Here is a 23,540-nt window from a genome sequence, read left to right as displayed (position 1 = left end):
TTTTCATAAATTATAATCAGAAATGGCTGAGCTGTTCATGTGGAGACTGTTACATCTGGAATAAAAAAGGGAGGATGAAATACATATTCATAGCATTTTGAGGAATCAAAAGAGAAGATGAGAATTGTTTTTTGTTTCTAGCATCTAGAATATTGATAAAGGCAGCAGCTCCTATTTAATATATAGATATATAGGACAACCCTAGTATAAACACTGCAAGTTGAAAAGAAAAAAAAGTTAGCTCTAGATCAGATCTTTCTTGTAACATTACTCATGTTAGAATCAACTGCAGGAATATATCTTCACAACATGGTGTAAGTATTTTTACCAGCTCTTTATATTGCTGTTCCATATCTTTTCACAGTTATAAAGCTTTACTAAATCTTCCGGTGCCTGGTGGAAATAGCACATCCTGAACCTCTGAGGTCTTCCTACTACAAAACAGCAATAAAATATTTTACAGAGTTTCTGTCCCACCAAGAAAATGATATATTATATATTTAAATTTTTCTTTTGGGTGTGTAATTACTATATTTCACCTTTGTTATATGTGACCAACGTGCATTTGATGGGTTTTGTCCTTCCATCCTCACAACAGTTCTTTAAAATAGGCTGGGAATAAGTGATTTCATTCAAAATAACCAAAAAACTCTTCACAGCTGAATGGTGTTTTGAACTTGGATCTTCCATTTCAACTCTATGTCTGACCACCATGTCTGCCATAAATCTCCACATTTGATAATACATTTGAAGTAGTTTCAAATCCTCTCTTAATAATAATGCTTATGTTATTTTTTCTTTAAAGTGGCTTTAGATTGGTTTAGAATTAAGAAAGACTTTTTGTCTCATAGAGTTGTTTTTCTATTTAGGGTTGCAGTTGCTCAAGGCAAAATGAGAGTCTTAATATTCCCAAACGACCAAGTGCTTCACTGCTTAGGAAAGAAAAAAAATGAAACTGAGCAAATTAGACCAAATCCTATTTGTGTATGTTTTGCAACTTTGAAATTTTATGGTTAAAAAACCCAGAATTTTAGGACATTGTTATAATAAACATATGTTGCATCACAAAAGATATATCCAAGACTATGATATTTTTAAAGTGTTTTTTACTGTTTAGCTTTATGTGTTGTTCCTTTCACAGGGGCATATGTGCTGCAGGTCAAAGCAACCGATGCCGATGACCCAACCTATGGAAACAGTGCCAGAGTGGTTTATAGCATTCTTCAGGGACAGCCATATTTTTCCATTGATCCCAAAACAGGTAACTGACATTCAGTCCCTTGGAGTGTTTTGTTCTTTTCTCTTCCATGTTTCAGGATGATTTGGCACTTACTGTATCTCAGCACTCTTTATCTAATTACAAAGGGAGAAAAGAAATGCCATTAATGCTCACTGAAAAATGCCAACTGCTTTCTTTTGATAATATATCTGTATTCTCACTTCAGAAGCAACTGGTGAACAAAAGGACTAAACAGATGTTAAAGAACTGTGCAGATCCTGATGCATAAGGAAAATTCTGTGATTGTGTGATATAGCTATTTTCATTTTACTGAGGGTTCTATTATGTGAAGCGGGAGTAGCATTTGGGACCTTGCTGGAGCAGTTCCAACTGCCATAAGCTTGGCAATTTAGCCAAAAGCTTTCTTAGCTGAGCTGCATCCATGCCATTCTATTTCTAACCAAAATTAGTCAACTGTTTTAAGGATTAATTTGGGCTGTCGCAAGGAAACTATGGATTAAGAACTTAACCGTTATCTGGCTTTATCCCCCACTATGACCCCTGCTAGGATTTCTAGTTCAGCACTATCTGGAAATACCCAACTTTACAGTTCTCATTTATAATAAAGCACAACAATCATTTTATTCATAGCATTTTTTCACAGATGTAACTATTAGTTGCCATCAAATTATATAGATTACAGAGGTGTCAAACTGATGGCCTGTGGGCCAGATGCATCATGTACCCCAGCTCCACAAAGGAGAAAAATGTAAAAAGTTAAGTGATGGTAATATGACGCGGTGAGTTTGATACCCGTGATATAGAACATATAGAACTAGGAATCCCATGAATGCTATTAAATATATTTAGATCAGTTTAAAAATTGCTGCCTCTTCTTGACATTAAAAAGTGGCTTCTTGTGACACCCCTCTCTTAAACCCATTGGTCTTCTTTTACATAAATAAATGTTTGTCACTGAGGAAACATTTGTTTAAGAGATGCACCTTCTGGTTTTACCATGCAAGCCTCACTTCCCTGAGACTAGCCGGGATTGCTTTATTTTTGTTTTTTTTTCCCCAATGACTGCCTACTTGATTGACGGATAGAATATTAAAAACTCTTTGCTTCCTGGCTGATCAATTATTCCAAGAACACAATCTCCCTATGGAAGAAAAAAGCATAGCTATGTATTTTTCCTCCATAAATTTACAGCAATCTTGTGTTAACCACATATAAAATATGTGAGTAGTAGGGACTTTGGAGCATGTGCTATGCTGATAAGCTCTTATAATTATACTTTAATCTGGTATTTTAATGAACATTGGTGTTCAGTGGAAATCTATCCTTTTCCCTACTCAGCAGCCTGCTTTTGGCAGGTGGTGGATTGGAGGATGGGAAATGGATGTTAATGTCAGCCTTGTTGTTTGGAGGTCATTGGATGTGGTGGGTAGATGCATAAACAGCCAGAAATGCTCATGGGATTGGAGGACAATTAATTGCATATCTTGTCCTATATTTTGAAATGTCATTCCTGCTTCTGTATTTAATAATTCAATGACTTAACCAAAATGTTCCACATTAAATGCTGCCAATTGTGTGCCTTGAATGCGAGGCAGACGGGGCTGCTGGTCTGCCTCCTTTCTGAAAACAGAATTTGTTTTCCCAATGAGTCCTTACTTTAATGTCAAATGGAATATTGAAAACCCCTTGCTTCCTGGCTAATCAATGCATGGAGATGGAAGCAGCATAACATAGCACAAGGCCTCCAGAGGTCATGTTCCTTGTCAAATATACTCTGTTTTAACAAAGGAACATATCAGAAAAGTGAATCAGTAGCTTTTTTTTTTTTTTAATTTGGATGAGCTACCTCCCTATTCCACTTGCTCCAGGAGATAAAAACCACCTCTTTTTAATGTTTTACCTTAATTAGATCTCACTGGCAATAGAGAAGTTTTAAAATCCAAACTCCTATGTCTTTTACAACATTTCTTGATCAGGTGAATGACAATACAAAGATACTCCTAGGAATATCTGCTGTTCTTTTCTTCGTTATTAATTATAGCGAAAGGAACTACCAAAGCAGGAGCAGGTGAATTTCAGTTTTAAATACTTCGCATTGCAAAGACGTTAAGGTTATTCGTCATAGGATGAACAAAACAAACAGGCTTCATACTAGGTTCAACTATAAAATGTAAGCTCTACAGACACTTAACTTGTTATTTAGGACTTGATCTACTGATCAGTAGGCCCTCAGATATAATCTAATTAAATTTGTTTTTTTTTTTTTTGCAGATAAAGAAGTGTCTGTATATACCATATATATTCCCACATAGTACACAAAACATAGTCTATATAGCTCGGTTCTCCAGAGTTTAAACTATATACTTTTTCGTGCCATCTTTCTGAGATAATGGATACTTTGTCATTTCCATATGGCCTAGTGACACTTAAATTGTGGTTGACTTAACAATGTTCTCCAGCTGCTAATTCCTACATCACCAGTTTCATTCCTTACAAAAACCATTACAACCCTATTGAAATAATTCTTATTTAAAGCTCAATAACTTTTACCTTCCTGTATCCTAAGTATTTTTTTCCTGTTCTGTTATTAGCATATTCTTTGTCATAACACAAGCTTCATGCTAACCCACCAATTAGCCAATGGTTGCAGAGAAATTGTTTTTTAGGAAACCTTGTAGTGAGAAATGTAAAATGACTTCTTTAGGCGTGTATAGAAGATTGGGAAGGCATTAGCTGGGGTTAGATGCCTTTTCTGTTTTCCTAGCCAAAATAGCAGTCTAATAATAGGATTGACCTGACTATCAAAAAGTTTTTATATGTGGATTTTGGCTTTTGGAACTTCTTCCATTCCCTACACTTCTCCAGTCTACAATAGCACATTCTTGTCTTCATCTAGATCAATCTACATATTTTTGTTTTCTTGATATTGGAATTGGGGAGCCATTTCTGTTCTCCTAATAAAGCTGGTAAACCTCAACGCTCAGCAGAAAAATGGATGAAATATACCATTTCACAGCTTAAAATGTATTACTTAAAAGGTACAATTATGACTGAACAACACTAAACACTTAAGGACATAACTATAATTGCAAACACCCAAGACATCTAAATGATGAGGATCTAGTCTAAAGCTATTTAGAAAAAGGAAACATATTAATGTAAAGGAAAAAAACCACTACCCTTGAGGCAAATTCAGTGATTTACAGTTATTTTTGAAGTTGGCAAAAGACAATCAAGAAAATCATTTTTGTTCTCTCTCAGCCCAATTCTATTTCCTTTGGAGGCCTTGAGTTTATTTATTGCTGTAATTATCAATTTACACTTGGGTGATAGAAAGAAACATTAGCCTTGAAAATTAGAGTTGGGTATATCTATCAGTTATGCTTTCACTCATTTTCTCATTTTTCTGACCATTAGTTCCTTTCTGCCTTTGATCTTTGTTGTTTTTCAACATTACAAAACTAAATGAAAAGAAATCTATGCATTAGAAACAAATGTTCTGTTCCCACATTAGACATTTAGCTTATATTGCAGTGCTATGGGACTGTGTATCTATTTTTTAACTATGTCATTGATATCATTAACATATATGGTATGTCTACAACATATATATTTATTCCCCTTCCAGTGAGTTAGTAATTTCAGTTTACAATCTCAAAATATTATTGGGTCTAAAATGTTTGTGAATGGACACATGATAAAGTGTCTCCCTCTAGTATGGCAGTACAAAAATAGTTAATGAATCTTTAACATTTCTTGTCTTGAAAGTTAACTACTTACAGTTATTTGTTTTGGCTAAAGGTTTATCTCACAACCCAAACATACCTGCTTTTCAAAATACTTTCTATTTTATTGAGAATTGGAGCAGAAATCAAGAGAAAGAAAGAAGTTACTTATGAGCACTCATAAGCATGCCAATTATTTTCGCTTTTTATTTCTAAATAGAAGACATGTCACAATAAACATTTGGACAGGAAAAATATTATTTTTATTAGGTAGCTCTTTGATGGAATGACAGTCAGTTGCTCTTACACTGAATTATTAGGAAGACTCAAATTATTTGTTCAATACCTGCATAAATATAATTATATTGTTCTTCTCTCAAATAGTGTCCTTTACCAGATAAATCCAGTTCCTCTCTTCAGTGTATCAGCAAATGCCCATTATACTTTCAGCCTCAGGGTTTATTTGAATTCAGCCTGGTTCCAAACACATCAGTCATGGAAGTTCCCATTGGGACATCTTAACAGGACCTATCGCCTGAGGTTAAAGGAAAACACATTACTTCCACCCTGTTTCCTTTTGCATATGCTTCTGTACTAGCCAGTACCACAGCCACCTCAAATGCTCAAGACTCCCAAAAAAGACAATTTATTTGATTTATTTATTTTTGTTAAATAATTCATATGACTACTCATCTCACAAAAGCGACTGTGGGTGATGTACAGAGAATAAAACAAAAACAAAAGGCATGGTGCCCAAGGTTAAAACACAAAGTCCAGTCACAAAAAGAAAACAAATCACCAACAGCACACACACACACACACACACACACACACACACACACACAAACAAACAAACAAACAAACACACAGAGGAGTAATCAGTTTTTTTGAGCCTTTTGGAAGGTAACAGGATCATATCCAGAGTTTGAGGGGATGAGGGAGGGATTTTGAGAAGGTATAACTCAGGGTCCAACAAGATGTTATGTTTGGTGAAGAAGATACAGAGCATGCTCCCTCTACTGCATCAGTTGGGGTGACCAGAAACAATGGAAGAAAAGCTAGACCCACAAATATCCTGGCTCTAGACCCTGTAGAGCTTTATAGGAGATAGCCAGCACCTTAAATCACATTCAGGAACCTATGGAACTGGAAGTACCCATATGGCGTGTTATTCTGGAGTCCCTGAAACACAACAAAGGTGGATGATCAGGAAGACTGCAGATGGAAACCTGGCCACAATATATTCTCTGCTCCAGTCTTCTACTTAAACCTGCCGCTTCATTCTACCTAATGTAGGATTTCCCTTGATACCTATAGTTGAAATATCTGCCTAGCTCATTTCTCAGTTCCAAAAGAAGATAATATCAGAATGTCAACAACTTTGTCCAAATCTAATACAGTTCACAGGAAACAATTTTTAAACTGGCAGATGGAAATGATGTGATGCAAAAATTCTGGAGCATCATTTTATTGCCTTATAATATCATAGTATGGAATTCCTTATCTCTGGACAGCAATGAATACCAAATGATATATATGCTAAGGGACACATTTTAAACTGTTCTGAATTTTGCTTCATGAATAAATAGTTAACAAAAAGAGCATTTTTTCTTCCTAAAGGTGTTATAAGAACAGCCTTGCCAAACATGGACAGAGAAGTTAAGGAACAATATCAAGTTCTCATTCAAGCAAAAGACATGGGTGGTCAGCTTGGGGGACTGGCTGGAACCACAACAGTGAATATCACTCTGACTGATGTCAATGACAACCCACCAAGATTTCCCAAGAGTAAGTTTTCTATCATCAAAACTCAGAATTGAAAGATTTTATGCTAAATGGGACAAGAAACCAAGTGGGTTGATTTTTTTTTTGTACAATCTAGAGACCTTGCTATGAAAGTTGTTAACAGAAAACAAATACTACAGTTTTTGCCTTTTGATACAACATAGTGTCTGTCAGAATTTGTCCTGTCAGATAATCAGAATATTATTTATCATAGCAAGTAGTCCCTAGTTTAATAACAAGTTCTGTCCTTAAGCTGAATTTGTACAGAAATTGTACAAATGTGTAATTCATAATACAGTATACTGTGTATTTAACGTGAATCGTTGTGTGTTTAACTCAAATTTTGCTACAACAGACTCTGTCTTAACTATGGGCCATCCTTAAAGTAGGGTGTTCTTAACCCAGAACTTAATGTATATTATTTGTCATTATTTGAACTATAGATAAACAACTTATAATTTCTCAGAACATTAGGGAAAGAAATGGAAAATTGAATAAATTGGAATAAAGCATTATGTACAAAAGAATTGTGGGGAAAAAAATCAAGATTCCCCACCCTCTACCTGTTAAGATATATTATGGGTGTTTGTGAGTATGTATAGTCCAACTTCCTACTAATAGACATTGCTTTTATCTTTTCTCCAACTCTTTGTTACAGTATTAGCAACCATTCCACCCATTGTCTCTGAGGAGGAACATGCTAATTTGGGTTCTCTCCATTTTTCATTTAGCCAGCAGCTTTCATTATGCTACTGAAGTATTTCATAAGAACAAGTCAGAATTATAGCTTACATAATTAGCGTCTAAGCTTGCTTTGATGGTCTTTCCTCTGTCTACCCTTGTGCTATCATATCTTTCAGACTGTAAGACTGAAAATACCTGACTGCCTTGTTTCTAGTCCTTAATCTACTCTGAGAACCTTTTGGGGATAATTAAAATACTTTATGCATTAAGGATGTTAAAAAGACAGAATTATAATTCCCCCTATACTCTATAACACAGCCCATCCCACACTCATGCCCTCAAGAAGATATTTTATATGAGTTTTGCCCTGGATACTTTTAACATTAGTGATGCATTTTGTTTTCTCTATGATGAAACTGAAGAGATAAATTGCTTTTAGAACCGGTGGGTTCCTAATGCTACAGCTCAGGAGGATGTTTTAATGTTCTAATGATTCTATTTTTGAAAACCTATTTTTTCAAGTTTTATACTTCCTTGTTCAGCTATGTTTTGTGAATATATATATTTTTAGCATTTAGCTAAGGTGCCCAAAGTTGTTAAAGGAACAAAAGCGTATTTGTTTGCTTAATTTTCTGACAGGGTATAAATTTGAGACTTCTATCTATATAAATGTAGCCTCCTCTAATAGAGTTCCTTGCCTATAAAAAGGAGTAGCTAGATTACAAAAATGAGGTTTATGCACACAGGCGTGCAAAATTTGATTTGCACAAAGTCTATGGAAGTGGGTGGCTATAATAAATGTAATTAAATAATAAAATCAATAACATTGTTGCCCTAATGCAATGAGTGAATTAGATCATATAGTTAGATTAATTAGTTTTAACAGGCTTATAACTGACATTAAACTTTTCCCCCCTTTGGATGCTAATAGAATCAGAATGGATTACATTTCTGATATTTCCTTCATAGCCTAAGCAGTTCTATTGTTTCTCTTAAGAATCACATTAGAAGATATGTACAACATCTGATTTATCCAGAGAATTCACAAAGAGGTCTATATTTTGCCTGATGCTTGATTTCATGTAGTTCTCACAATTGCAGTGGGGTTTTTTCTGCTCCCACTATTGTTAAGCCTAGGTCCTAATATCACTTGGTTTGCAGCTTAATACACGCCAATATTTCCAAGAGCAAAAGAGAAAGAATTCTTGCAAAAACGCAAGTCAGAGTTCTTTCTTTTTCTTTTAAACCAATGAGTGATAAGGACTGTTTATACTTCCTGCGAACAGCTCTGCATTTGTCAGTATAAAGCCATTCCTTATAAGTGACACTTTTGCTGTCAAAAAAGCCTACCCTTTTGTTGTGTTCAGTGCTAAAATTTAAGATCTTTTCTCTCCATTACATTAAAGCAGTCACAAAAGCTGAAACAGCCTTTGCCCTTGTTCAGAAGAGAAAAATACAAGTACCACAAGCTAGGACAGAAAGATCACATCATTCAATTAAAAATTAACATAACCTGTAGCAATTTTCTAATTCAATCGTTCACTAAATTGTACTGTGCTTTAGTGGAAAGTAAGATTACAGTTTTTCTTTTAAAATCAGATTGCTGATATTGTACAAACCGTAGTTTTAGATGCACTAGTTCTCTAAGTGAGGACAAATTTCATCCATGCCAACAAATATATGTGATTTTGAGATTTAGTGCTAATGACCAAGTTTTTAATATGTAAAAGCATGGAGGCATGCATTTATTGCTTTCCTTTATCATAAAATTTGGTATTTGCTTAATGTCCAATTTGTTTAAAATTTTGTTTAGGATAGTTTAGGGCTAAATCAATCCCCCAAATCCTTCTTATTTATTTATTTACATTCAAACTTTATCATTTTTACAACTAATTTAAGGTGGCAGAACAAATGCAATACTCCTTCTATTTTCCCCACAACAACCCTGTGAGGTGTATTAGGCTGAGATAGAGAAAGAGAGACTGGCCGAAAGTCACCCCCTGGCTTTCATGGCTAAGATGGGATTTGAACTCACAGTCGGGGTGGGCTTCAAAAATTTTAGCAAGGGGTTCTCTGCCCGGTTGCTGGGTGGGCGTGGCCATGGTGGCTGTGGCCTAGTCAGCCTCCTGCACCACTGTGGGGAGGCATTTTTGCCCTCCCTGGGCTCCAGAGGCTCTCTGGAAATTGGAAATTGGCCTGTTTCTAGCCTTCCAGAACTTCTGAGAGGCCTGTTTTTTGTCCTCCCTGAGCCTCCGTGCATGCCCTGCACATACCTGCATATAAAATGGGCTATGTGAGGATTCCTGAGAGGGGCGTGGTGGGCGGGGCCAGTCAGGAGTGGAATTTATGCAGAATCTTAGCTAGGGGTTCTACTGAACCCCTGCAAACCCCCAGCAGCCACCCTTGCTCACAGTGTTCTGCTTTCTAGCCTGGTTGCCCTAAGTGGATACACCGATTAACAATATTATCTCATTCAGCAGCTTGTAGCTTGATGGGAGAAATCTGGGAGAAAGACAAATATCTAATGATTATAATATAAACTATTATTATAAAGTATTATAAATAATTATAAACTATTATAATTATTATAAATTGTTGGCTGCTCACATCATTATAACAACATACAACTTTAAAAAATGTCATTAGAAGGAAAATATTTTTGTAAAGAATCTCCATGTCTTATTCAACATTTTTCTTATAAGGCTGACTTTCTAAATGATTGCCATGTGTTTTCATGAAAGCAATGCTTATTTATAAACATTTAAATTATCATATTATACATATTGGCTTTATTGAGGGGGGAAATTTATAGGAAAAGAAACACACATTGGTTATCTAGAAAAAGGAAACATTAAAATCAATGAATGTGAAGCTGACAAGGATTCAGGTACTTAGATTCCAAACTATAAAGGGCCTTATGTATTTGTCCAGCCCCTTGAATTGTAATGGAGTTTTCATTTTTTGTAATACTACGTGGCACTGAGGTCCTCATTTGCCAACAAGTAAGCTGCTGCATTTTGCAGCAACTGCAGCTTCAAGGATAGTCATGCACTGCAGCAATCAGCACAAGAAGGGGTTGAAGGGTCTTTGACTTCAACTGGAATCAAATTTTCAATCATTCATAATTTTTCATCATCTACCACATGGTTTCACTAATTCAACTACCTGAATGACATGATGAGAGAAGACACAAGTGCATTCTTTCTCAGCTTGGTTATGACAAGATTGTATTTGGATTATAGTTGTCAGAATTACTTATTGATATTGACCATGTTTTTTGGAAATGTTCAGAGCCATTGCAATACATTTGGGAAAGACATATTTGTGTATGGCCATGGACAGAGTTACCAAATCCCAGAAAAATCAGGTATTTGTCACATGGCATAAAATACCTGTCTCTGATATATAATTCTGAAAATACTGGAAATACTTCACTTTGGCTAGCTAGAAAGATTGACATTCAAACATGAGTTTACATACCCTTTCTGAATTTTGATCTAAAACTGGTTTTGGGTTAAATTTAATTCTGTCCTTGGTGACATTTAATCCTGTGTTTATTGATGGAAAGATTTTTCCCTAATCATCATTTTTTGAAGGAAAAAAATTAATCTCTGTTCCTGAAAAGAAACTGGTTTATGAAATCGCTAGTTTCTGTGTCTATTCGTTCTGGTAATTGGTTTAACAAGCAACAGCTACTGTTGTGATTTAATAATTTGTATTGTGTTTGAATTTTTTTCCTGCCTCATGGTTTCTTTTGCTATCTGAGGAGGGGGTTTTCCTTCACTGCTTTAGTGATATCTGGCACTGTCCTTTTGGGATGTACTTCCGAGAGGCAGAACACAAGCTTGGCACTGATTTTTTACTTCCTTTCTAGGGGCATGTGACCTTTCCTTAAATCTGGATGATTTCCTTAGGATATCTTGTGAGATGAGTGAGACCAGCTGGTATCTTTAATTGGTGCAAATGGATCTAAGGATTGCTTTTCCTTGTGCTCTTTCTGGAGAGCTTAAATGACCTCTCTGCTAAAGGGTTTCACTTTTTATGAGCAAGAGTTGGCTGCTTGATAGTTATCATTGCATTTTAACCATTTTGACCATTTTCACACTTATGACCATCATATGACCATCCCCATTGTCATGAGAGGCCAGGCGAGGAGAAGCGCCTCTTGACATGAGTGATGTCGAGTTGGCCATGCCCACCCAGTCACATGATCACCAAGCCACACCCACCAACTACCACACCACAGAACTGGTTGTTAAAAAAACTGAATCCCACCCCTGATCATAACTTTGAATGGACACAGAACAAATGGTTGTAGGCCAAGAACAAAGGAATACAATGGGATAATCTAAGAGACTTTTTCAACATAATTCTGGGAATTATTTTCCCAACTCATTGTGGGTCATCAGGATACTTAAACTTGGTGTAAAATCAGAAAATGCAATAAACTGCATAAAGACTGGCCATAATCACCATTTATTTAACTGTGTCTAACCTTCAAATGATCAAAGTTACCATTGCACAGGTGCACAAGGGTGTGAGGGAGGGACAAGGAGAGTCTGGGAGGGTGTGCAAAGATATGTAAGTGGCTGGCTTGGTACAAGCACAGAGGACCTAGGAAAGGGTGTACAAGTGGGGGATACTTAGCCCATTGACTTATGACCTTTTTTTTTTGACAGTTTCCCCATTATTATTATTATTTGCACTCCACCCACTTCCCCCTTGTCACCCAGAGATCTCTGGTTCTGCCACTCTGCTGGCCTTGCCACCCTGCCACCCTACACTTGCTGCCCTGCTTCTAAGGCTTCCAAAACCTCACAAGATATCATATGCAATTTGTACAACAGGTGGGTGTAGCCTTGGGACAGAGGATTGGTGCAGCCAGCAGCTTCCTTGCAAAGAGGCAGATAAGGCATACATTATCAAACACAGTGAGAAGAAAAAAACAAAAGCCATTGGGGTGGCTGATGTTGTAGGTGTGGGCAGGCTGCCAAGAGGTCAAATGTTGATCATGTGTATGCAGGGGCACTGCAACAGACAAGGCTGGCCATAACTATTATTTGCTCAGTGCTGCTTTAACTTTGAACAGTTATTGAATGAATAGTTGCAACTTGAGGACTATATCTTCAGGTGATAGGGTTACAATTAAGGTATAGTATAAACCAAAGACCAAAAGGAATAATGCATTTCTTTTGATAGTTACAAGAGGTAGTCATATTAAAATATTTACTTCCATGTGAAGTGGTGTTATTTACTTGTTTAAGCAATAGAAGCCAAATAATTATCTCTGACAAATTTTACATTATAATATCAAGCCAATTAAATGGAGTGGATAATTTATATTTTATAGCAGTTTCAGTCCTTGCTTCTTTATTGCTTCTTATTGGGAGGAAAGATTGGAAAAAACAATTAGATATATAATACATAGCAGTGGGCTCCCATAGGAATACTTCAGTTTGAATATACTCACTATTACATTTTAATACTAAATAGTATCTTACTGATATAATGTTCACAAAGGTAAAGCAATTGCTAACAAAGTTAACTGCACCTATAATAGTTTTCATTTTAAATGTCACACATCAGTAATCTCTAGTCAGATAATTGAAAAATTGCCATGATTTTAATTCACTTAAAAAAATAGTAACACAGCCAGCTTAATTGTTTGCATAAAAGTAAACTGAACTGGAAAGGGTTAAACTCAGTTTCAGTCTCTGCTTGAGGAGGGAAAAGATTTTAAAGTTTTTTCTTCCATGTCTCAAGTGGTTGGATTGAATGAGGCTTACTTTATTCATTAATCTACTCATAGAATAAAACCAGTCACTGTGGACTGGAACATATAGATAATCCTTGCTGTGTGTGTGTGTGTGTGTGCGCGCATGTGTGTGCACATGTGTGTACTCTTCCATTTCAACTAAGCATGTATGGATAACCAATTTATGGATAATGATACTTACTTCACACATGCGCAAAGCCCCATCCACTATTTTGTGCATACATAAACATATTCCAAACATTCTCCATTATATAGAATAACACAAAAGAACTATGTCTGTGTAAAAGCTTTATCAGTGACTAACAAGTTCTGATCTTCATTTAGCAATGACCAATAGGCAAAAATTCAGATGATAAAATGAAGAATTACGAGAGCCACATGTGTTCAGCCTTACAGGCCTATAATCTTTTATGCTTTCAGTAACATAAAATCATAAAGCAGTCATTTCATTCTTTAGGGAACCCTTTCCATATTGTCTTCCTGAAGATGTTGCTGGAAAGAATAGTAAAGAGTGAGGTTGTGGTGAAATCCACATTCAAAGGGAATAAAATTATTCCAAATGTGAGAAACACATCACACTCAAAATTAACTTCTTAAAGAAGCTGCACACTTTCATATACTCATGTGACAGTAGCTATGCAGCCCCAGGAAAATGCATGTTTGAGGGATGTGCCAGAGCAGTGATATGTGTATCCATGTGTACTCCAGATTGCCATCTCCACTTTGAATCAGAAACTCTGCACGGTCCTAGTAGAAAGAAAGACAGCCAGCAAGAAATATCAGTAAAAATTAGATACCCACTTTATCCCAAATAGCTGTCTAGGGAACAAAGTTTCCTTAATTATCTCCATGGACAGGGCAACTTCGTGATCTAATCTCATCTTCAATGCCTTGAATTTAAGAGGTTATATTAAGAATTTTAGATAAGATGCTTATCCTATCTGTTGGAACATTTCAAGCAAGGAGGGGGAAAGATATTTAAATTGAGAAAACACATGCAAGCAAGGATGCTGATGGTATGATTGCTCAGAACTCATCATAGCCCATAACTAGTTCAAAGGAAAAGTATAATTAGTAATAATTTGATGTCATATAATGATACCTTCTTTATTTAATACCCTTCCCAGCTTTTTTTAATTTGGAATGAGCCATAATCTGTTATGCAACCCTGAACGATGAACTTATATTTATATTTATTTTTATTTAGAGAAGCTCAGCAGGCCATCACCAGGCAGCTTCAACAATTCATAACACATTAGAAAAACACAACTCCAATTAAGAATTTAGTACATAATGCCAGCAAACCATAAGCCTAAACCCAAATGCAAACAGTGAAATCAAATTACATACCAGTGTAATTTCATGAACACTTGGTTGTGTGAATTGGCTCTGATGTGTCAAGTTAGCTGACAGTTGGGTGGGGGGCAGTGTTGTGCACAGGGCTCACATAATATCTGTGAATTCAATTATATTATAAACATTAAATGTTTCACAGGGGAAGTAAGAAGTAAAGCAGTGAACTTAGTACAATGTGACATTTTCCGATAGTCACTGTTGCCATTTGGGTAACTTCAGCTGAGCAAAGGCAATTTGTTCATGTGTAAATTACAGTGTGTTGCCTTTAAATAAATCAAGATTGTGTGGCATTTGGAATCAGCTTGCCCTTTGCAGGAGTCTCGCGCTGACTCCTACCTATGTGACCATTCTTTTGAATCTAAAATTTACAGGATTATTCTCTTTCCATTATTGTCCCATTAGCAATAATATCAAGTAAAAATGTGGGTTTTTTCCCCCATCATTTTTCTTCCCGTGCTTCTATATATCTCCCTCATATTTCATACAACTAACCAACATAGCACAAAACTCAATAAAATGTGAAAGTCTAGCCCAGGAACGTATTTTGTACTGTCAAGTCTCAAATTTTTTACAGCAGACTTGGACAAATTACATCTTGCCATGTTAAACATATTATGATGGATTATTTTGGAGCTTGGGGTGGGGGGAATCCAGTGTCCAGAAAAAAATATTTTCTGACTCCTGCACCCACCATCATCTTGCCATCACCAGCTACCTCTTTCTATGAGCCATCTAAGTTGAGTTTCTACTGGCCATTGTTCTCTTCCAGCTTTCTCTTTCAGGCTAGATCTCAGATCCCCTTTCTTGACTTTGTTGTTCTCATCCACCAGAGTTCCATTGTTCCTTTCCATTTATCTTTTTTCCTCTCTTCTCTTTCCAGCCCAATATTTTCCCTTATCAGAAACATACGTTCCTCATATTTAATGCCTGGAACCTCACCTGACAAAACACTATTTTCTCTCTCTTTTCTTTTCTCCATCTCACTTTTTTTTACCACCCAAAATTCAGTATCTCCACTCTTGAACCAAACTATTGATTTAGGAAATCAACTTCCTTCCTTCCTTCCTTCCTTCCTTCCTTCCTTCCTTCCTTCCTTCCTTCCTTCCTTCCTTCCTTCCTTCCTTCCTTCCTTCCTTCCTGATGATTATTTTATTGTGTTTTGAAGCTATTATTTGTCCATATCAGAACTGAACACAAGTCACTGATAGACCGTATGCAGGCCTGCAAAAACAAGATAGGCTATAAAATCCTTGATACATAATAGTATATGGCTGACATGTAATGTTCAGCTTGGTAAGTCAACAGAATGGATGAATGAATCCATCAAGTTCAAGTTTCAGCTCTCATTTTTAACCTTACATTTATCCTATCTTCTTTCTGAATCCATTTGCACATTTTATTAAACTCACTGTGAAAAGTGTGGATATTTTTCTCAGTCTGCATATTTTAATTCATTTTCTGTTGTGCACACAAATGTGCATTTTGGGGTTCATTTTCCCCCTAATATATGTGTTATCTTTTTACCATTTTTTCTTTAAAAAATACAATATATGACTCTTTTATAAAATGAAGTATTCCCTCATTTGGACAAGTACAATATGGAAAGATAATTCAGTGATTCGCTGAAATCAATGGGACCCTGCTGATTTCAGTCCATTTACTTTGTGCATGGCTTCATTTAGATACAGGCCAATAACTCTGAACAGAAAAAGAGAAATAACCGCACAAGGCTGTCAGGCAAGCTGCATGCTTCTTAACTCTTTCTTCTTATCCAGTCCTTCTTCCCTGTAATTAGTCAAAGGAAATGGCAAAGTGAATCTAACATTTTATCCCTCAGTTGTTTGTTTTCATTATTTCCTCTAACAGTATGCTGCCAAGGTAAAAGCCATTAAGATGTTCCATACGCTACTAAGGTATTATTACTGGTGGATGATGGCAGTATAATTACACAGTAAGTCATCAGAATATGAGTTTGGCAGGAGTTGAAGAATCCATCAGAATTTCAGATTAATTTGAATGACCTCAGTTTTCATTGTTGTTGAATTTCTGGAAAACCCTAGAATGTCAGATTGTTGCAGATGAACTCTTGCAGTCCAAACAGTTTGAAATAAGCAGTGTGCAACTTCTTTGAAGTGAGTCATGAGAGTGAACCAATCATGCCTTTTTGTTTTTAAGGCAGAAACCTCTTTCTTAATTGACTGTAATGCTCTGTAGTTTTCAAAAATAAAATGGAGAGGAAAAAAGGAGAAATTCCCCAGTTGGTTATCCTCCTTTGAAGATGGATGCATATGTGTACTCATTAATGAAGAATAGAACAGTAATCTATCTGTATGATACATTTGCCAGGGATCCTGAAAGGGGTTTGGCTCGATTTTCAACATCACCTGTATTGTACTTTCTCTATTAAAAGCTGCATACATTTGCAGAATTGTTGGAAGGGAAGTATAATTGTGATCCTTATGCATATGACAATTTATACCCTGGTATAATCCTAGTTCAAAATTGCACATAAATCAACTCCTTCTCCTGCTGAAGTCATGGCCATATAGGATTATTAATATAATACTTTAAATCAGCTTATTGCTAGTCAGGTTTTTAACTGTTTGAATTATGGCAAGGGAAGTGTGGACTGTAAAATGACAGCACATTCAGTTACAACATATTGATTTTGCAGCTTGCTCCGAAGCATTAGCTGTATCTAAAACTTCTGAATTATCACTACCATAATGTGTCTGGAATGATTCTGTCTGCAGTATTTTCTGTTCAATTGTAATGTATAAGGCATGATCTTATTACCTTAAGAAACTGGAAACTCTTGCCCACATCTTCCAATGTTGTTCTTTTCAAATAGTCCTCAATTAACTGCTCTTTGGGATTGGTATCTCTGCCATTAAACTGTGGTTGCTAAGTGTGAAACCACATTACCATGACGATGCTTTCCTGTGGAAAGAAACAGAACTAGTCAGTTTCATACCTTTGACTTTTGTTTGCCTCCTAAGTACTCCCTCCCTTTGTTGTGTTTAAATTTCTGCTTACTGTCTTGTACACGTTGAATGCAAGTGATTTTGTAGGCAATTTTTCCTTTGCTTGACTGTTTCCTGATTGCATTTGCTTTCAAAAGTGTAAAGGAAAAAAGAGCTTACTCTCTTGAAATCTTTCTCTCCAACCTCTTAACTGTGTGCTGGATGGGGGAGCAAACAGTTTCTGTAAGCAATCACTGCTTTATATGATATTCCCCTCTCCACCACCCCACCCCCCAAGAAGCAGAGAGATTGGAGAGTAAACTAGTTACTTTTCTACACATCAAGAACAATGTGATTATGCTGACATCTGTAAAACATCAGGCAAAGAAAGAATTCTGTGCAAAAAATTCTTGCTTTTCCCCCCTCCCTCTTCCAATCTTCAGAGTAGAGAGATTGGAGAGAAAGAAATTTCAAGAGAGTACTTTAAGATGTTTCTGTAGTGTGCCTACAGTTCCCAGTCTCAAGATGCCAGCACAATCATATTCCTTTTGATTTGTAGAAGAGCAGACACCTTTATATATTTGTTTTCTGAGGTTCTCGCGGGTATTTGTATGTGGATCTTTGGTTGTTCGGGTTTTCTCCCGCGTAAGATTCGAAGTATCTAGGCAACGTTTCGATGAAGTCTCATTCATCATCTTCAGGCTTCTGTCTCCGGCTCTGTGCTTCTCAGAGTAATGTGAGATTGCAGCTGCTTCCTCCTTTTAACTGCCAGTGGGGGTGGGACTTGATTGGGTGGGGGCTTGGCTGTGTTCTGATTGGGTGGGGGTGTGTTCTCATTGGTAGGGGGTTTGGCTGTGTTCTGATTGGTTGGGGGGTTAGCCTCCCGCCTTCCAGCCATTTGGAAACCCGCCCTCATGAACAGACGAGTACCTAACATGAAGAAGGACACCAGACACCAGACCCACACCCATGAGAGCCACACAAGATGCCACCACCACACTTCCATATAGAAAACAGACTCCCACCCATTCAGAAAATGAGACACGACCATGGACCAGAAGCTGCACTGCAGCTGCATCACTACCCACTTCAAACCCCTCTGAGCCATACATGAAGCAAACCGACACCCACTATGAAGATGCAGCAGGACCACGAACTAGAAGCCAAACAGCAAGATCACAACTCACCAGCTCAAATCCCCCAGCAACTAAGACTAACCTGAGCCACAACCAAGCCCCACCTGAACAGAACACGCCTCCAACCAATCAGAACATGGCTAACCCCCAACCAATCAGAACACAGCCAAACCCCTACCAATGAGAACACACCCCCACCCAATCAGAACACAGCCAAGCCCCCACCCAATCAAGTCCCACCCCCACTGGCAGTTAAAAGGAGGAAGCAGCTGCAATCTCACATTACTCTGAGAAGCACAGAGCCGGAGACAGAAGCCTGAAGATGATGAATGAGACTTCATCGAAACGTTGCCTAGATACTTCGAATCTTACGCGGGAGAAAACCCGAACAACCAAAGATCCATATATATATATATATATTCTTAAGTTTTCGCAAGTACCTACATGTATGGCATTCGCTCGGGTACTACTATGACGTGGGAAAATACCCGAGCAAAGCCGAATGCCATACATACATACATACATACGTGTGTGTGTGTGTGTGTGTGTGTGTGTGTGTGTGTGTGTGGTAATCAGCTTTGTTCGGGTAGTTTCCCACGTCATTATAGCTGTGCTTTTAAAATTGTAGCAACGTTTCAGCAGAATCTCATCTGCCATTATCAAGCTTCTGTATAATGTTCATCTGTGAATCAGACTTTCACAGCCGTTTCTGTTTTAAATTTGGGGCTAGCCTACTGCTGTGCCAGAATGGTTTTTTCTTCATTCTGATTGGTTGGCAGTCTTGGTCTGTGTTAATTGGTCTTGGAGTTTGCTGTGTTCTGCTTGATTGGTGTTTCTAATATCTTCTGTCTGTTTTGTAGCTTTTTTTGATTGGCTGGCAACATTGCATTTCCTGTGTTGGAGGCTTTTAGTGTGGCTTGGCTTCGGGTAAAAGGATGGCTATCATTTATTAGGCAGCTAGGTTTCATCTGAGTGCCTGGTTGGGGTGTGTTTGAGCTGGAGGTATCAGGGGGAGTCTGTTTTGTCCAGGTGTTTGGCTTGACACCAGCTAAGTCTCTTAGCTTTTTTTTTTTTTTAAGTAGACTGGAATACCCTTGAATGGTTTGCACAGCTTTATTCCATATTTTACAAAGTTTTGAAAACACAGTGGTACTGATGTACAATAGTTGAAAAGAATGATATTTCATCAACTAATATTATATATTCTCAAAAAAAATCCATCAGCTTTATGTGCCTAGAACCTGATTTCTATTTCCACATATGCCCAGAATCCTTCTACACTTAAACAACTAATATAACAACACAACACAACAAACAAAACAAATATGTGTGTTGGGGATTGAAATTCATAGCCAGACTTAAAAATCTTATCTGTCCTAAATCTTTGGTACTTTTTACTAAGTACAGGTAACCTCGGTCATATTTACTTAGAAGTAAATCCTTCTATATCATAACAGAATTATTTTACAGGTTCAGCTTGCATGGAATTGCAATTTTAGGAACTTGCGTCTAGCAATTCTTAGGTGGTCCAATGTTAAGCACAAGTAGTAGAGATTTTCTTTGAACCTGACAGCACAATTAGGAATTGACATGTGCCATATCACAGTCAGTTTAAATCATAGCTTAACTAAACAAAGCTTTTGCTTAGAAGTGGAACATATATGCCTCCTAGTTCCTCTTTCTTTTCAGCCTCTGAATTTTAGTATCATGCTGTTCTGCCCAGCATTATGATTCCTTGATGTATTTCTGGGAAAAGAGAAGAGATATAACCTCCCTTTAAGTTTACACATCCATACAAACAGAATACCCATTTCCAAGTCCTCATAAAACTTACCCTATGTAAGACTCCACTTATTCTTATGAATCCCCCATTTTTCTGATCCATCCACTTCCATCTTTTAGGGTTAGGGTTAGAACATATAGTTCTGAATGCTAAAAAAAAATGCCTGCTATACTTCAACTACTTAATCTTTGTTCTCCTCTGTATTCATTTTTTCTGTACACTTTCAAAAGAAACAATAGAAGGATAATATCGCAGCACAATATTAAGCTTTAGGGGCACAAAGCACTATAGAAATACTCTGACATGAAAATATGGATAACTTCTTCATTGGTCAAGTTTTGTGCATGTGCTGGGATGCACACACATACAAGATTTAATGTTATCTGTTTCCTCTTAAGGACAGTCTTAAGGATTCAGCAACAATGGATATTTCATCTCAACTAAACTGATAAAGTCAATTTGTATAATCTCTTTTGTTTAGCTGTAAATAAAACAAAATCCATATGTCTAAATGATACTCCAGCTTGCAACCTGATTAATCCATGGAGAAATTAATTTCACAGGAATCGCCCTTCTTCTGATGCCCTATTTATTAAGGGATAGGGGATAACACCATATCAACCATCAGCAAAAAAGCCCAGACTTTTGGTTTTGATGGAAATAATTATCAAATAATCAAATAATTATCAAAACGTTAGATATTATTCTTCCTAGGAATAGGAGCATATTGTAGCAGTGGAAACATTTTGTCAAAAAAAATTGTACTGTTAAAAGTCCTTCCTACTGACAAGGGGAATACTTCAAGCAATGAAAAGGATTTTTCAGACCATCTGTTTTAACTCTGACAGAGATGTTATGTCAAAACAACCATTGCTGTGGTATCATCAGAACTGAATCTATGAATGCCTAACTTGAAACTCCAAGATTATACATGTTCCCAACATTTTTGGTGTCATCTTCAGCCCACCAGTTATTTGTTTTTGTGATAGAAGACTACTCTCAGACCACTTTTGCTGAAACCATAGCAAACTATGTCATGTTTCATTGCAGCACTTTTTCCCAAGAGTTTGGAAATCATCTTCATACAATTCTACAGGAATATCAGCAGTAGATAGCCAGAATTCTCAGCAGCCACTGGAAAAAGAGAAAGAGCTGTTTTCCAATCTGGATTAAAATAACTATACATATTTTTGCTCTTGGCCTGGTGTTGATTCATTTGGAAATGTAACATGGACATTTTTTCTCCTTCCATTAAAATGCCATTCACCAATAGGAGCTCTACTCATCCAAGCTTTGATTTTGAATAAAGTAATTTGTCATCCACACACATCCAGTGCTGCTATTGGCAGCTCATTTCCCCATAGGCTCCTGATTGGGAGGGAAAAGGACAGCAAGGATGTTGCCAGTGCTCCCTAGAAACTACCCCATATTACAGTATGTGCAACACATTGCTCATGTATTTAAAAAAACTGACAATTTTTCTCTCAACTCAAGGTTGAGAGGAAAGTACATTTACTATATATGCATGTGAGAGAGTGAGCCCTTAACGTACTTAAGGAGAGTGCTGACCAACTGGCCATTCTTCTCACAAACAAATTCAACCTCTCGTTGCATCAGGCTATGGTTTCATCATGTTTTAAGACTGCAATCATTGTATCAGTTCCCCAAATATAATCACATGCCTTATTGACTGCCAACCAGTTGCAGTCCCTTCCATTATGATGAAGTGTTTTGAGAGATTGGTAAAGAATTATATGGTCTCATGCCTTCTCCTTTAATTTGACTCATTACAGTTTGCCTGTTGGATGAACCGCTCTACAGATGATGCACTTTCCTGTGTGCTTCATCTTAGCTTGGTGCACCTGGAGAAGAAGACTATTCATGTGCGAATGCTGTTTGTTGATTTTAGTTGGTGTTCAACACAATCATTCCTCAGCATTTGGTGAACAAACTGGGCTTATTAGATTTTAATACTCCTTTATATACTTGAATACTGGATTTTCTTATTGATAGGCCCTGCATTTTCTTATTGATTGTACAAGTTGGAAGAAAAGTTTCCAACTCCATCTCCTTGAGTGCAGGTTCCCCAACAGGGCTGTGCCTAGAGTCCACTATTGTTAACCTTGATGACCCATGACTACTCTGCCAAATCTGCTATGAAACATATTGTGAAGTATGTGGATGACATGGCAGTGGTGGCTCTTATTTGGGATGACAATGAAGATGCTTTTAGGGAAGAGGTGAAGGCTCTGGTAGACTGGTGCAATAAAAGTAACTTGGATTTAAATGTTAATAAAACAAAGGAGATCATTGTAGATTTTAGAAAGAGCCAGTATAGTCATACTCCACTCGGTATCAAGGATGCAGCTGTAGAGGTAGTCAACAGTATTAAGTATCTGGGGTGCAGATAACTAACAATCTGAACTGCTCTCTCCACATGTCATCCTTAGTGAAGTATGCAAACCAGCATATGCAGTTCCTACATCTTTCTCCTTCTGTCCTAGCCACTTTTTACAGAGACACAATTTAGAGAGTTTTAACAAACTGCATCATTGTTTGTTTTCATGGCAGCAGTGCCTCAAATAGAAAGTCCATACAGAGAGTAGTAAGGACAGCTGATTCCTGTTATTCAAGATCCTGCTTATAAGCACTATGTGCTCAGAGCTCAAAGCATTGTTAGAGACCCCACCCACCACTTTACAGTCTATTTCTATTGCTCCCCACTGGGAGAAGTTTTCAAAGTATTTCTTGCAGGACTACCAGATTCTGTAACATTCCCTATACCATCCATCTGGTAAACTCGCAAGATTCACTCTTCTCACCATATACTGTACATATATACATCCCAACTAGACTGTGCTGTTTCTGTATGTCATATAATATATGTAGGTATATGCATACTTTTGTATGGTATTTATTTATTTGTTTATTTATTTATTTTGTCATGTTTATGTAGTGTACATTGGAAGTGGTGACCCTTGGAGAGCTGTATGCAGCAAAATTTCATTTTAATGTATGCCGATTAGTGTATATTCAAAGTGACAATAAAGTTATTCTAAGTTCTATCTCTACTCATTGCTAATTAAAGAAAA

At 36.9% G+C, this 23,540-nt stretch overlaps 1 protein-coding gene across 1 annotated transcript in view; it reads left to right on the top strand.

Annotated features, from left to right (window-relative positions):
- CDH12 (cadherin 12) overlaps positions 1 to 23,540 on the top strand; it is a 787,338-nt gene that overhangs the window by 717,950 nt on the left and 45,848 nt on the right. Inside the window, exons 7-8 of the mRNA XM_087930733.1 lie at positions 1,142 to 1,261; positions 6,586 to 6,753. Coding sequence (XP_087786859.1) covers positions 1,142 to 1,261; positions 6,586 to 6,753 — 288 coding nt within the window. The remainder of the gene's footprint in view (positions 1 to 1,141; positions 1,262 to 6,585; positions 6,754 to 23,540) is intronic.

Source organism: Pseudonaja textilis, chromosome 3 (genome assembly GCF_049901715.1).
Source record: "Pseudonaja textilis isolate UNSWEBS1 chromosome 3, rPseTex1.2, whole genome shotgun sequence".
NCBI classification, from domain to species: domain Eukaryota; kingdom Metazoa; phylum Chordata; class Lepidosauria; order Squamata; family Elapidae; genus Pseudonaja; species Pseudonaja textilis.
Note: the sequence above shows the minus strand (reverse complement) of the source record. Positions and strands in the feature narration are given on the sequence as shown.